The sequence below is a fragment of the Chaetodon auriga genome, chromosome 19 (genome assembly GCF_051107435.1).
Source record: "Chaetodon auriga isolate fChaAug3 chromosome 19, fChaAug3.hap1, whole genome shotgun sequence".
Classification (NCBI taxonomy): Eukaryota; Metazoa; Chordata; class Actinopteri; order Chaetodontiformes; family Chaetodontidae; genus Chaetodon; species Chaetodon auriga.
In genome coordinates, this window is record NC_135092.1 from 14,692,449 (window position 1) to 14,708,480 (window position 16,032).

The following is a 16,032-nucleotide window of genomic DNA, read 5'->3' on the forward strand; positions in this document are numbered from 1 at the left end:
AGCTCATGATGCAATTTGTTTGATGGCATTACAGTAGTAGCCTGAGTAATTATACAGCAGCTACTCCATATTCAGATAACAGCACTGTGACCCTCCTCTGGAAACGATACCTCCTACAGCAGCTAGACTAATAGCATTGAACTAATAGCTGTCTTTGGCGTGAGGCATGCTGTCAACTGAGCGTCTACGTTGGTTACAGTGCCCAGTATTGTTGTTGCATTTACATTGTATATAGGGATCCATTGTGCAAAAATGGCAATGTCACTCAGCCCAACAAGAGAAAGTGACACAGGCCACCACATGGTGATCTGATAAGCCACCGGGACACAAATGCAGACATGCCCTTGGTTTGCTGCCTGCCCTCCATGACTTGGACCACATGTGTTCCTTGTTTGGCCTGAAGAAGGGGGACACATTTTGTGTACCCAAACAGCTGAAGCAGGCCCCCCGAGAGGCAAGCAGACAAGGCAACAGCAGCTGGTGCTGGTGACGCATTGCCAACGTTATCCAGTGACGTCAAACGCCAGGGGCAATGGCCACAGATCTTCCGGTCCTATTTTCACCTACAGGATTTCACTTTGGCATCAGACTATCAAAGAAACTGGGGTATCAGTTTCTCTGGTATTCTCAGATTCTGATATATTATTGGTCTTCTTCGAAGGCCAAATGCAACAAAACATTTCCTACTAGGACTTCAAGTCAGCTTATGGTCTTGAGAAAAAAAGTTTTTCATACTGCATGAAAGTATCTCATGTATAACATTGGCTGTCAGGTGTCCATTATTTTCTTGAAACTGCACACTTCTGACACACCACACACCACAGTTTAGCTCGGAGTTTGGGTACACTTTGTACACTGAGCTTGTGCACCAAATGTTCTAATGAGAACCACACCAATTTAATTTCAAACCTGTTTGATATTTGCAAGAATCTGGTCTACATCAACTGTGAGAGGAGAGTAAGGAGTGAGATAGCGAGTGAGATCTAAAAAAAAGAGACAGATGGGCAAAGCAGGGTGAATTTTATAATACTGCAAAAACAGTAAAACAGCATGTTCATGATATTAAAAGAAACAATTTGTACTTTTTAAAAGTTTTGATCACATTGTTCCATTAAGACAAGTAATCAAGTGGTTTGCCTCATGGACACGTAACGTCCACAATCTGTCCTCGAGGCGTCCGACGGAGCTGATCGCTGCCATTCTAGATAATCCGTGCAATTCCACTGATCGTGTTCTGTCTCAGTTTTAGAATCATCACAGAAGCTTATCACCGCTCTGTTCTGTGGAGACTACGTGTCTATTTTTGATGGATGACGTATCAATCTGCACAGAGCAGATCGAGCGAGACGGGAGGACGAAATTTTCAAAATACAACATCCAGTGCAGACTCCCAATCACACATCACCTGTGGTAGAAGCACAAATATCAAGGAAAAATGACCAAATCATCAAAACCTGAGCAAGCCAAAAAAATCAGACAGGCAAAACGCTCTGCTCCTGAAACATGCCTGGTGGGGTTTGCAGCCATGTGGAGGACAGAACAAAACTGGTGGGGTAATGGTATTATCTTTTACTAATCTTTTGTTATCTACTTGCTACAGCGGTTTTTTAATGGGGGCACAATTACATCAAACACCTCCTTTACACCTTGCATTAAAATACGTCTTGTATCCAGATTGTATCTCGATAAGATTTAACCTGATTACATTTACACCTGGTATTAATATATCTCCAGTGTCCACATAGAGATCTGATCTATCCAGCTTCCTCATCTGTTATTTCTTCCTTCTTACATCCTCCTCTCATTTGTCGGGCTCCAGAAAAAAACAAGAAAAAAACAGAAAAGATGGCAGCCATCCATGAAGCTGGATGTGGGTAGGCAGTCAAAACTGGTGGGAGAGTATTGTGATGGGGACCTTTACGGATGAAGAATAGCTGTTAGAGCTACATACGCTCCTCCAAATTTTTCTTTTTATTTACGGAAGACTGCGACCACTGCTGTCCTGTCATTGATGTTATTTCCACCCAAGTAGTTTATGTAGATTGCAAAGTGATATGCATTTACACTTGTATTCAATGCAGACCACAGTTCATCCTCAGTGCATCTTGGGCGCATTTACCTGTACTCCCACATGGTAAAGCAGTATCTGATTGCAATCCAATCACCCAAAAACACATTTTAATAATTTGAATGATGCACGCTTGTGTTCATGCGACAAAGGCCAGTGGTTGTAGTAATTATGATGAGAACAGAAGAAGAAGTCAAGTGGCAGAATCCACAGAGGGAGGAGGTCGGGGTGGATGAGGTCAATAAATTTAATAAGGGAGAATGCTGTTCATTATGCAAATGTTGCTTTTTAACACCATGACCACAATCCACAACCATGTTTCCAAAAAAGTTGGGATGCTGTGTAAAACCACACCTAAGATACACACACAAGATACAGATTTATAATAGTTTAATGCGTATTCTGGATGGAGGAGAGCATAGATGATGAAAGATATTACATTAGGATGGGGGTCGAGGGATAAAGGAACGGAGAAACGAGGGTCGAAGGGAAGGATGACGGAATGAGGGAGGGATGATGGATTTTTGAAATAACAATGTTGTTCTATTGATAGTGAGATAAGATCAGAAAACTTATATCTTTCTTTGGGGCATTAACCAACAACATATTTTTATATCTTTCCCTGGAATTCAGCATGACATATCTTGTGTTATTATGCCTGCACGCTGGTGACAGCCGCGGCCAGAGGCATTTCGGGATGTCCGTCCGTCCAATTCTCATGAACATAATATCTCAGGAGCGCCTTGAGGGAATTTCTTCAAATTTGCCACAAATGTCCACTTGGACTTATGGATAAAACGATTGCATGTTGGTGCTCAAAGGTCACTGTGACCACACAAAATACATTTTTGGTCATAACTCAAGAATTCACATGCTGATTATGATAAATTTCACACATATGTCTCAGAGGATAAAATGATGAAGTGATGACATTTTATATTGCAAAGGTCAACTTCACTGTGACATCATAATGTTCAGCAAAAACACTTTTCTGTCCATTATTCAACGTCATAACTCAGGAAGAGAAGAGGAGATTGTGACCATATTTCACATTTGGTCAGATACTGAATTGGTGACACTAATCTTGGGTGTCCACCTTGAAACTGTGGTGATTGTACAGATCTTCTGTGCTGCCGGGATGTGTGTGAATCATCCACGTTTTGCAAGCTGTAGTAACATCCGTATTTGAAGCATTATGGTCACAACAAGCTCATTGGTTTTACTGAGCTTCAGGTGATTGTCGTTGCACCATGTGATGAAGCTCTCTATCTGTCCTCCGTACTCCTCTGTAAAAATAGTCCCTAAGTGAAGACAGCATGCTTCTCCCTGGAAATTATTCACTGGAACCATACATGTCAATATAATGATAACTTCCATTTCGCCAAACAGTACACTTAATACCTTTTATTAAATTCCTTCAAAGTCTTCACTACATATATTGTATGAGTCTGGACAGACATGGATGTAAATACAACTTGACTGGCTGGCGGTTGGAGGCATACAACCGCGAGGCTGTAATTCTAGTGCGAATCTTGGAATCTTGACTGGAATTTGAAATCATTGCTGTGGGTTTGAGTCCGTGCGCCATTGGGTTATAGAGGACATTACCCTTTAAAAATATATGTTTTTTTTTCTCCTTCCCAGGTGATTCCATTCCCCATGTCTTGTGACATAAGGGATGAGTGCTCCTGTCGGGATCCCAATGCTATTGAGAACAGAAAGGACGAACATGTCCATTCTCTGGGGTGACCAACCTGAGCAGGGACTTCTGTTCAATGTCCCAGGACCCTTGCTCCAACACAACACAGCCAGAGTGGCCGAGGCAGACCCCTCCTTCATCCTCCTCTCGGCCTCCAATTTCCTGCACATGCTGCTTAACAGGCATACCTCTCCATCCATACTGCTACCCCGACCAGCTGAAAAGCCTCCGCCTCCACATCACGGAAAGATCTAGAATAGAGGCTGGGACTCCACAGAAAATTTCATTTCTCCGCTAAAAGGAAAGTAACCCTGCAATATCATCATTTAAAAAACATATATAGCAAGGAGAAAAAAATACATAAAACAGACTTTTTTTTTTCTTTTTTTTTTGAAAGAATAAGAAAACAAATGAACAAAAAAAACCTAAACAAAAACATAACCAAGCCTAGGTAGCATGCCTTTTGTTCAGTTTTGTGCTGGCTTCAGTGTCTATTTTAGTGACCTTGCTCTACAATCACATGATTGAACCAAAGGTAAATCAAAATGTGTAAGTGGGGGATTGTGTTGATGTTGGCTCTGTGTTTTGCAAATATGAAGGAAATCAAGACAAGTGTTAAAAATTATCCTCAGACACTTTGAAGGCATGTTAAACACCTTTTTTGGAGGGGCTAGAAGTTTGTGCTTACATCATTCCTGGTTTCAAACTGGTCAGACGTTCTGTATCTCTATGTCCTTTTCAGTAAAGTGTGTTTCTTCATAGGCACATCAGAGGCTAGAGAGGTTATTCTTAGCTTGGTGGGGAATGAGACAGCCATATTGTTAATTTTCAAGCCACAGATTCAACACAAAAGCCAAAATAAAATGCACAAACACACGCAAGAAAATGTCAACTAATCGTTGACCAACCACGGACAATTTCGTAAGGCAATTTTATACTTAGAGCAAAATCCTGAATGCATAATTAAAACATTTTTAGCATGGCTTCTGCTACTGTGTTTGCTGCTACTTGCCATCTCCACGTCACAATATCTAATAGGGTGAGACAGCTTTGTCTGCCTTGCTGCTTACAGTACCTCTTTATAGCATTCATTCACGCTTGCATGTTAGTCCATAATACTTGCAGAGAATACATGTTGACAGCACCACGTATGAAATGCACTAAGAACTTTAAAAAAAACACCCCAGAACCTCACTTTTCATTCCAGTTTAACCCAACCGCCCAAGAAAAATACTACATACATTGACCACGACTTAAAGAATGTCATCAATAACACCTCACTTTGGGTTGGGGTGATTTCAGTTTCAGTTTGAACTCCTCCCTCATGGCGCTTGATAAGAACTTTGTTACCTCAAGCACTGATTCAAAGTGTTTAAACTGAAAATAAAATGATCCCAGCCCTGTCCAGAATGTAGTCAATGCTTGTCAGGAGTCTGTGGCTTTTTTTGATCGCACAGTTCTGCATAGCACAGTCACACAAGATTACAGAAATAAAGGGCTGGATATAGGCCATGGCTCTTAGTGAGAATGGGTATAGATGGAAGGAGACCACATCTGACACACAAGAAGGGACGCGCACATGCACGCACACGCACACATTTCTCATTCTTTCCCCTCCGAGTAGTATTGGACTCTCAGCTGAAGCTCTGCAGGCAACATCGTTGTACACGAAAAATACATTTGGATGTATATGTCAACACAACGTTTGCAGTCACAATATGATCAAAGGTCCCTAAGATTCTCTGCCGGGTCTCATGTTTGAGTCATTAATTTAAACGCTGCGTTTGCTTCTGCAGTAAAAAGTGCACTTGGTTGTTCTGATCAGCACTTTTCAGTATTGTGAACTTGGGTGTCCGTCCCCACCAATTAGCTTCTGTAGATCATATGGCTGCTACAATAGCTTTGTATTTTGTTACTCTTCATTCCAGACACATATACAGTAGGTTTTTTTTTTTTTTTTTCTCATGCAAGTTTAATAATGAAGGCTGCTTGGCATATTGGTCCAAATTTCGCTGCTCTTGTTTGGCTGCGACCATAGTCGTGGTTACAGTCAGCATGACTATGCCTTTTCATTTCATTTGGGCCAATGGCACAGTCCCTCTTACTCATATCAGGCTGCTATAAGCATTCCAGATCATTCTCATAAATCGCACACAGCAAACTGTACAAGTGGCAAAGTAAGACCAGTTTCAAGTCATTTTAAAACCAATGTCAGTGAAGAACTAAGACAATACCACAACATGCAGAGAAAGTGAGAAGGTATTATTTTCCACCAAATACAAAGAAAAAAAAATCAGAAATATCATGTAAATATTACTATATGTTCTTGATGGACAGGAGCGTTGAAAAATGTTTTTAGTTTTTTTTTGTTTGTTTTAATTTTCATGTATTTCATTCTTACAAATGTCATATTTAATCAGTGTTTGTATTATTGACCTCAGTTACTGCACTTTTTAGTTTCCATGTAAGAAGAAAAAGTATATATATATCTTTCAAAAATGTTTAGAAGCTGCTATCGTCAGAATGGTGATCTGAAACAAACTGTATGATATTCAGTCGTTTTGACTCCCTGTGTTGCTATTAGCTTTCCTGTCTTTCGTTTTTCATTTGTATCTGGCCGTAGATTTTCCTCTCCAACCTAAACTGACTTTGCATTTGTTGTTCTTAATGATGTAGGGAGGTATTGTCACTATGAACCATATATCCATCCATCCTTCCATCGTCCATGCAGGACCCAAATCCCCCCAAAATACGATACGCATCAAGACATTTTGTTTAGGAATATATTGTCACGCATTCAAGGTTTTACCCTGGTGTGTGTGTAAAACATCATCTTAGGTTAAGGTGTAAATTTTGGCAGGGAAACCAAGAGATGTCAAAGGGGAAGGAAAAGCTTAAATGAAGGAATTCCCATTAAAAAGGGACTCTTGAGAGACTTTGTAACTTTTATGAAATATGAAACTTTGTAAGGACGTTGTAAAGGCTACATCACCTTCAAAGACTGCATTTAACACTTTGTATGAAAAAATATATAGTCCTGGTTAAAAAAAAAAAAAAAAGAAAGAAAAAAAAAGACTTGTATTATGTTGATATTATCAAATTATATGTAATATTAGTACTCCAGATACTGCTGCTTTACATAGAACTGTTACCAGTGGGGAGAGACTGACCTGCAATCACTACACTATGCCAACGACATGCAGTACTATGGTTCATCATCTGCCATTGAGGTCACTGGAAAGCCATTCTAGCCCGTTTGAATGGATGAATCCGAAATCTGTCATTGGATCCTTCCCTTCATTCTATAAACGTAACCTGTCGTTGTTCTCACAGACTTAGACTAACTTAGAAATATCCTCCTCAGCAATTACTTGTATCGTCAATGTATGGATACCAAAACAGCTGATCTAGCAGAAAGGCTACCGAATGTGACTGCACGTCGACTTGAAAAAAAATAAAATAAAATAAAATCATACTCTTAATATTGGAGAAGGTACCCATAAGCCATAGCTAACAAAGATATTCATGGAAGGAAGTATAAGATTACGCATTGGATGAGGACATCACCTCTCTACTGTAGTCACCACAGGATCCCTTGCTGTACCTCATGCCTGTAATGTTTGCTGCTTCTATATTTTTGGTATTTTAGTGACATTTTTGCGTCTCATAACAATGGTGTAAATAGTAGAACTATTTATTGAGAGTGTTATACTTTTTTAAGTTATATTTAATGTCCATGTAAGTTATTTTTTACATTGTTCTTATAAACAAAAACATTAGCGGTTGTGAGTCAAAGCTGTCATTTTGTCTCTGTCGTCACGCTCTGTTGTCATCAGTGCTGTCAAGCGTTGATCAGACACACAGTACGCTCCAGGCCCACGACCACACAAGAACTCGTCTCATTGGTCATTAAGTGTAGGTGGACACTGCTCGCATCCAATGAGGATTCACCACATGTTCAAATGTTACTGAGTGCAGTGTATATTTTTTTTCCCCTTTAAACCAGAATGTAAAGTTGTTTTTTTTTTCTTTCTCTGCTTATTTTTTTAAAATGCACACATTAGTCATATGTACAAGGAGTCGTGAAAAGAGAACCAAGTATATATCGGTCAAGTGCATAAATCCATAATACAGCAAGTAATATTTTGAGAGACCAGCGTAAGGCACACGGAATATATGTACACAGCCAGCTGAGGGCAGGAGAAAATGGGCAAGTGGCAAAGAGAGGGATCAAAAATGAAGGAAAAGAAGGCGTGGAGGTCAGAAGGCAGCCGATGGTGCCCCAGATAGAGTACTCTTGGACGGGGGAAAAGTAGAAGGTGGGCAGGGAGAGAGGTAGGGATGGGTGGGCTGCTTTTCCTGGCCTGTCTCGCTATTTGTCCAGGTGTGAAAATGTGTACTCACAGAGGCTGCCCCTGGGCCAGGGGTGGCCAGCGCTGACTGGCAACAAGCCGAGGCCAATGAGTCAGAGTTTCTCCTGGGGGTGGCGGCCGTCCCTCTCTGGGACTCCCACCGCCCCCTCCCTCACCCCTCCTACCTCCACCTCCCCACTCCTCGACACACTGCCTCATCTGTCACTGTCAGGTATGCCTGCGCAGGGCTGCCAGGGTCAAACTGGCCCTGTGAAAATGAGAGAGGATGTTTGCCCAGCTTACAGAGCCTTTTGAAGTTAGGCTGAAGGAACACAGCTCTCCTCACCTAAAGCCTATGCTTATCACATAATATGATTTGTATAGCAGTCGTTTTTGACAGGCTTTGATACCTCTCCACATTTTCCACCAACAGTAGCGCCTTTGTTTCTAATTTAACACCTGGTTGTTGCATTGTTTGTCTAAAAATGGCAGAAACTTTGTAGTGTCTAACTCATTACAAAGCAGTGGGAAGTGGAAGAAAGAGTGTCTGAAGCCCTAACATTTTTGCTCAGATCACTGTGGAGAAAAATACTGATGTGCCATCTTGTTGTAAGACATTTTCTTTGTGTATTGTAACACATGAAGTACCTCTCACAGGCCTCTGGTTATAGAATGGTCCACTTATGTCTGTTTCCTAATCCCTCAATAAATAAAAAAAGGTGAATTGTCCTTTTTTCTAAGTGGGAAGTACAAAAAAAAAGTGTATTTACATATTATATGGATATCTAGTGGTATTACTGCGGTGTTTCGTACCCGATTGCTCAACAAATATATTTTAAGATGTAAATAATATTATATGATGATTGTATTTGCAAACCATGTACTAACTGTCTGGGAGTAGCTCTTGGATTGATTTTTATCATAACTATTATACAAAGAGATGAACCGTGAATATGTTGTGCATTGTGTCAAAGTATCACCTGCAAGACAGAAAAAAAAAAAAAAAAAAAAAAAAGACCTGTGATGCTTTACCACACCACTCGCTGTCAGCATTTATTTGTTCATAATGGCTTAGTACAAGCACTGTTGTCAGTTGTCTAAACCATGAATTTATCCATTGAGTCATAAATTATTTATTTGTTGTCAAGATGAATAAAATCACAATGGTCATTTCTGGGTCTTAGGAGTTGAAATTGATCCTCGTAATCAAACTTGACTGATCTTTGTTACGCATTGAGAAGTTCATTTCAAATTTGTCTGAGTTGACCGACTGGCACCAACCAACAGCTTTCTTTTTTTTTTTTTTTTTTCTCCTCACTCCATACTGTATATTGTTGAGTCTTATCCCAATGCCTTTGTGTTTGCTGAGAATTTCACCAACACTGTAAAGGTAGCCATCAGACTCAGTAGTCCCTCCCTCCCTCTGATGGCCTCCTCTCTTTTTGGTTCTTACACAGTATGCACTTTTTCAGGCACATATACAACAGATTGGACTTTTATGTTTCAGTTGATGTTTCTCTCTGTTTTCACAGTTGCAATTATATATATTTTTGGTGCTCTGGTACATGGCAAAACATGTCTGATGTGTACTATATTTTCATAAGGAAGAGTCATAAAAATGAGTATCATGTTCATTTTGCTGTCATTTATTGTGTAGAAATAAAACACTGGTTAAAGTGAACATAAGCTGGAGGAGTGTGGTCAGTTCCTTGAAAAAATGTTTTAATCACCATTGCTGAAAACATCCTGCAAAAAAATGTGTCCAACTCTTCTGGAAGTCCTCGAGGTACCAAAGATCCATTGTGATCCTTTTCAAAACAAAAAAAGGGCTGAGGTTGCTATAAAAGAGGAACTCATTCTTTAAGCCTCCATTGATACATTGGCATCAAAATGTGAGTGCTGTTCCTGGCACACCAATGACGTTAATGGCCTAATTTGTGAGAATGAACATCAAGCTACTGATTTTTAAAGTGCAGTTAATGTTGCATGACTGGAAAGAAACTGGATCTGAGCTTAAAGGAGCAGTTTGTTGAGGGAGATGGAAAAAGAAAATGCTTCCCAGCAGCTCACATGCAGAGAGGCATAGCCACCTTCAGTTAATGATATAAATTAGAGTAATTCATAGGGGATAGCTGTCTGTTAGTTCAGTGACTGATTTCCCCTCCTTTCCAGCTCAATGTAAATATTTTTCAGCTGAATCATGTGGTAAATTGGGCAAAACCTGGGAAATAACAGCAATGCACTGCATTCTACAATTGCAAAGTTTAAATCTGATTACAGTTATTTTCATCCGAGTCTCATTTCACCATTTTATTTCACTCAGTTCTCACTAATTCTCATCCAAATATTGTGCAACTTCTATGTGGTGGTTTCACCCCGGGGGCTTTCCTCCGCTGAGGTCTGTGTCAGTTGAGGCAGGACACATGTGCACCACACCAGCTGATCAACAGCATCGCAGATGAAGTTTGTGCTCTTAACAAGGCAGATCTCAGAAGTCAACACCACATTCTTCTCTATGCTGCCACATGCTCGTGCCGATGGCCTGCGCTGCTATGTCAACAATGTTAAACTCAAACCCAAAAGCTCTTAACGCAGTCGTTTGTGAGCAATGAGACATACCTACGTGCAATTTTCCGATTATGCATGACTTGTACCAGACATTTTTAGCAGGATTAAGAATGTTAAATAAACCAAAAAGTCATGCAGCCATGTTAGCACCTCCATGAGGTGGTACTGAAGCACAACTGTGCTATGTAAATGCTAATCACAGCATGCTAACATCCTCACCATGACAACGCTAATATGCTGGTATTTAGCAGGCAGTGTTTACTATGTTTGCTATCTTAATGTAGCGTGTTAGCATGCTATCATTTTCTGATTAGTACTAAATAGTTGAGACTCATGGAAAAGTTTTGCATGCACATAAAACATAATTAAAATGGAATGTGATGATATGCCAATCCATACTCAACTGAAAACAATACAAAGGCAATACATTTAACGTTTTACCTCATCAACTTCATTGGTTTTTGCAAATATAAGCTTCTTATGTTTGATGCCAGCAACATGTTCCAAACAAGAGCAACTCAAGACATCAAGAAAGATGTGGAATGCTCCAAAAACACCTGTTTGGATCGTTCCACAGGTAATCAGGTTAATCAGTAACAGGTGATAGCACTATGATTTGGTATGAAAAGGGCATCCTTGAAAGGTAAGGATAGAGCAAGATTCACCACTTTGTGAACACATGATTGGATGATGGATGTTACTACATGGGTTCACTTGAACACTTCGAAGTATTGGATAAATAGAAATTTTGTCAAGATGATTGTGTGAAATGTACAGTACCAGATTTCCTGCCGATCCATCAAAGAGTGGGATGAATCCAATAGATATTTTGATAATAAAAATCAAATGTCGAGCCTGGATGTTTGCACAGAATTTAATGGCAATCCATCCAGTAGATGTTAAGATATTTGAGCCTGAAACAATATGGGGAAGTATATGAAGTATTTTAAATATTTTATTTGTGGGAAAGTAGACATAACAAAAAAACCAAGGTCTACAAAATGCAGAAATGGGACCAGTATATAGAAAATATGACATGTGGTTAGATTTAGCAAGCTTTAGTATTTTTCACCAATCATCAACAGCATTACCACAGAAGGTTAACATTGTAGAGTCACAAGAATCACACATTTCAGTTACTGGGCCATTTGTTTTGATGTTTGATGAACAAATGTTTTAACATTTGTGAAAAGTGAAAAATATGTTGAGAATTTATTGATTTTGAAGGCATGAACACAATTGGTTTTGGATGTGGGTGTTCCAACATGTGTTAACACTTTCAAACTGTGGCAACAACATCCCATTCCTCAGTTTCTGGTGATATGACGTAAACACACCACATGATGAGCAGTCGAGATTAAACATGGAAGTTTGGGAGTATCAAGTAACAGAGTATCAAATGGGATATTAACTAACACGCTGTGACAGTTATGCAGGCAGTGTGAGTGTTATTGTGTTGAAAAGATCTACTTGAATCACTCTTTGATGGAGTTTTAGTTGATTTTGTTGTGTTGAAACAACGTTGCTCTAATTAACTACAAGAAACCGACTTTTTAATGATGTATTCTTTTTCACACAACATTGTGTAACATGATAATGTTGTCAACATATAAATACGGTTCAAGAAAGGTTTTGTTTTCATTTAGGGAAATGAAATTAGCTGACTCATAAACATTTCCAACAAGTAAATCAAAGTAGGTCCAATTATAATGTACAAAATATTTACCAAGAAAATGGGTTATGTTCCTTGGAATATATAATAAAACCATAAGTGAAATATAATATCAAGTTAAACATTGAGAGAAATACAATATCTCAGAATACTTACTCTTGTATTTGTTGAAGTTGTCTTTCTCTTAGTGTCTTTGAACTGCTGAAAGGCAATATGTTTTTGTGTTGCATTGCAGAAGAGGGTGCAGCATTAAAAAAGATCATAAGGTAAATACGGATTTTAAGATAAGTTAAGAAGAAAAGAAAAATGTTAGTTAAAAAAAAGACAAAAAATGATTTTGCACTAATTCAGTGAACTGTGGAAATCCAACCTTGGCAGATTGCAAGGTTGGATTGACTTAACATCTGTTTATGTGTTTGCTCTTGTACTGTTGTCTTGGTACCGTAATAACAAAAACCACATTTAAAAATAGCAACAATCATGGCCTCAGAAATTACAACAGAGCTGAACATTGACTTAGTGACTGACGGGGTAGAGCTTTCACTGCAGCCAGTGGGTGAAAAAGACATCTTTTCATGAGGGTAAATAAGAATATTTTAAGCAACTATCCACAATACAATATTGTCACTTAAAACGTTTTAAACTTATCATTATTAACTCCCAGCATTTGGCCACAACCAGCTAAGGCAATACATAATGATACAGCTAACTGAGGTAAGTTTGAGGTTTTCAAGCTAACCTTGCAAATGCGTCAGTTTTCACCAAATTGCACAGAATAGAAGTTCAACCTTCTTTACTTGCTTTTGTAAGTGGAAGTCTGATGTTTGCTGATGCCAGTTTAGTGAAAAATTAGATTACATTTCAACAGCAGACATGCTAATCAGTAGCCTAATGCTGTTGTTAGCTTGCACCATTTTGTAGCAGCCTGTGCGACCACAATACAATAAGTAATGATTTAGATAATGGACAATGGCACTGCTTCAAACTACCACGAAGTTCTAAAAGAACTATCTGCTTAATTGCATTTGGGGTGGATTCTTTTTTAACTAAGCACACTCCATTATAGCTTGCTTGCTCCCTGAAAGATCGCCTTAATCTACTACAATCAATGCACCGATGTGCCAAGACAGTGCCACTTTGAGTTGATCTAGCATTTGCTTAATTAAAAGATAATAACTTACCTCCGTCTCCTCAGGATGGTATGATATAACCATTTTTTTAAGGTGATGGCTTTACTCTCCAACATCTTCACCATTTTCCCCCAAAAGTGACTCTTGAATGTTTTCCCCATTACATAGAAATGATTTAGTTTTCACAATGTTTGATTCAATGGCATTTTTTCCACATATAAACTGTGACCGCTGTAAAAACTTTGGCTTAAAATTTATTTTTTAACCTCATGCAGCAACTTCTCTGACCAGACTCAATGTTGAATGAGCAACTTTTGCTGTCTGGACAAGAAAATAACTACCAGGTGGAAAATAACTAATAATATTCATGAAAACTGGGAAGGCTTCACAGAAAATCTTGGTAAATGCATGCCACTTGTAATGTTAAAATAGGTTTGAATAAATGCTTCACAGCTGTTCAAGGTTCATTTTTAAATCAAATGATTCCACAGTAGGGATGAAAGAAAAGTCTTCTGATTTTATATACATTTTTAATATTTCACATTCTTCAGAAAAAGACAATCAAAGCCACATAATAATACATATTTCTTTTTTACAATTTAAAATTTACAATATAATAATTTATTATTACAATTCATATAACATGGGATGAAAGTATTGAAAAAAAGGCATTGTTTATCTTCATTGAAACAATATCCATGGCTTTAAAGATATGACATTGGACTGAAAAACAAGAGGACCACAGGAGATCCCTAAAATCGCTGATTCTGCACAATTCAGTGGACAGTCCCTCACATGTTAACTGTTGGTTCAACGCAAACTATTCGGACGCCTGAAAATGCTCCTCAAAATTATTATCCTGCCATAATTTCTGCAAGCGCATGTCATTAAATCTAGCTATAGCATCTGATTTCTTATTTTCTTCAGTATCAGCACTGGCCACATATAAACCCCCCAAAAAGTAAAAAGTAAAGCATTTACTTTAAAGACTTCAGTGTGGCTAAATTATTGTATGTTTTTGCATCGGGTGCATAATCAACCATGTGAGGGTCCGTTTCTAGTCTGAGGAAATGTCCTTGAAATTAGTTAATTTTCAATCATATTTATTTTGGATACTATAGTATTAAATGAGAGATGATGATAAAAGGATTTCCACATTTCAGCTGTGAAATCGTTCCAGTCTATGAATGAATATGATGTTTGAATGCCACCCACTCTGTCTTTGCATAATTTCAACAGGCTGGTAGCAGCCTGTTCGTCAAACCACACAAAGCCGTTCTATTTCAGCTTGAATCTATCAAATGGAATACAAGACTAACTACATAGTTTCTCACTTACTGATTTTAAAGTCATGAAGCAAAGTTTGAATTCTTTAATTAAAGTGAGTTCCAAAACAAGAAAGTGATTTTCAAATGGCTTTAACACATTTCGGTTTCTCCTTTGAAATGAAGGTAGTAAAGGCAAATACGTTATGCTATTGATTTTTCCTTTTTTTCTCTCTTGAAAGTGTTCCAGGTAAGCTTTAAAGCACCGAAAAGGAACTACAATATTACATTCAAAGTATTTAAGCCAACCAGTTTTTCTCTTGGCTGAATGATATTTTACATGTTCACACTGCAGTTTCTTGTTGATATGTGCAATCACTGGCATTTTGCAGTTGAGAAATATGTTTGCTCCAGTTTTTTTTCCCCCCCGTCTTCTCTCTTCTAATAAAAGTAGGCCACACAAAAATATGTTTTTCGGTAGCTTTAACACAATGTCCAGTGAATTCTGAGGTTTTTTAGGCTCCCCTGGTTTTCAAAAGCCACCGGTCACTTGAGAGACACCTGCTGCAGAGTGGGTGACGAGGTACATCAATCACTGATGTCATTTTGCAGGGGAAAAAAAAGAGCAACGCTCGTCTCCAAACCCCTGTCTCATCGGAGTTTGGTGTTGCTGTATGTGTTACGCTGTACAGAAATGAGCTTTTCCATGCAGGTGGTGCGACTTTCATGTAAAGAGCCGTGCCACGTGCTACTGGGAGGTCGGCCTTCTTCACTCCGGCAGTAGACATAAGCCATGGTGTCGGTGCGGCTCTGGATGTGGCTACTGCGCAGGAGAGACCGGCAGTAGTGGCTAATCTTCTCCACCCTATGTAGAATCAGGTTGGCTTTTCTATTGAAGGATACAAATATAATTGTATTAATCCCTCTTAAGTTTAAGTTGATATCCAGAATTGAGACGTACAGATGCAAAAACAGATTAAAAGTTCAAATGAAAGCACAAATTTGGGGCATGAGACCACATGAAACCATTTTGGCAGTTCTGGTGACCAAAGAGACAAGCAGAATCCTTGTGCAATCTCAAAAAGGCTTCGAGCAGGATGACTCATGCAGTGATTAATTTAAGGTACACTCTTTTGGACCCGTGTTACTGGACACAGCACATCCTAAAAATTAGACACAGCAGATTGATGACATATGTTAGTCTGTTGATGAATGTCTGCAGGGATTTCAAGAACTCCAAAGCAAGTACGGCCCACAGACTGAATGAAAATACTGGTG

General features: G+C 38.9%; 2 protein-coding genes across 2 annotated transcripts in view; one reads left to right on the forward strand and one right to left on the reverse strand.

Moving 5' to 3' along the window:
* The window catches only part of pappaa (pregnancy-associated plasma protein A, pappalysin 1a), an 86,030-nt gene extending 81,877 nt beyond the window's left edge, over nucleotides 1–4,153 (forward strand). Inside the window, exon 22 of the mRNA XM_076758736.1 lies at nucleotides 3,713–4,153. Coding sequence (XP_076614851.1) covers nucleotides 3,713–3,817 — 105 coding nt within the window. The 3' untranslated portion in view covers nucleotides 3,818–4,153. The remainder of the gene's footprint in view (nucleotides 1–3,712) is intronic.
* Nucleotides 4,154–14,001: 9,848 nt separating this feature from the next.
* The window catches only part of astn2 (astrotactin 2), a 259,439-nt gene continuing 257,408 nt past the window's right edge, over nucleotides 14,002–16,032 (reverse strand). Inside the window, exon 23 of the mRNA XM_076757943.1 lies at nucleotides 14,002–15,643. Within this exon, the coding sequence (XP_076614058.1) occupies nucleotides 15,406–15,643 (238 nt within the window). The 3' untranslated portion in view covers nucleotides 14,002–15,405. The remainder of the gene's footprint in view (nucleotides 15,644–16,032) is intronic.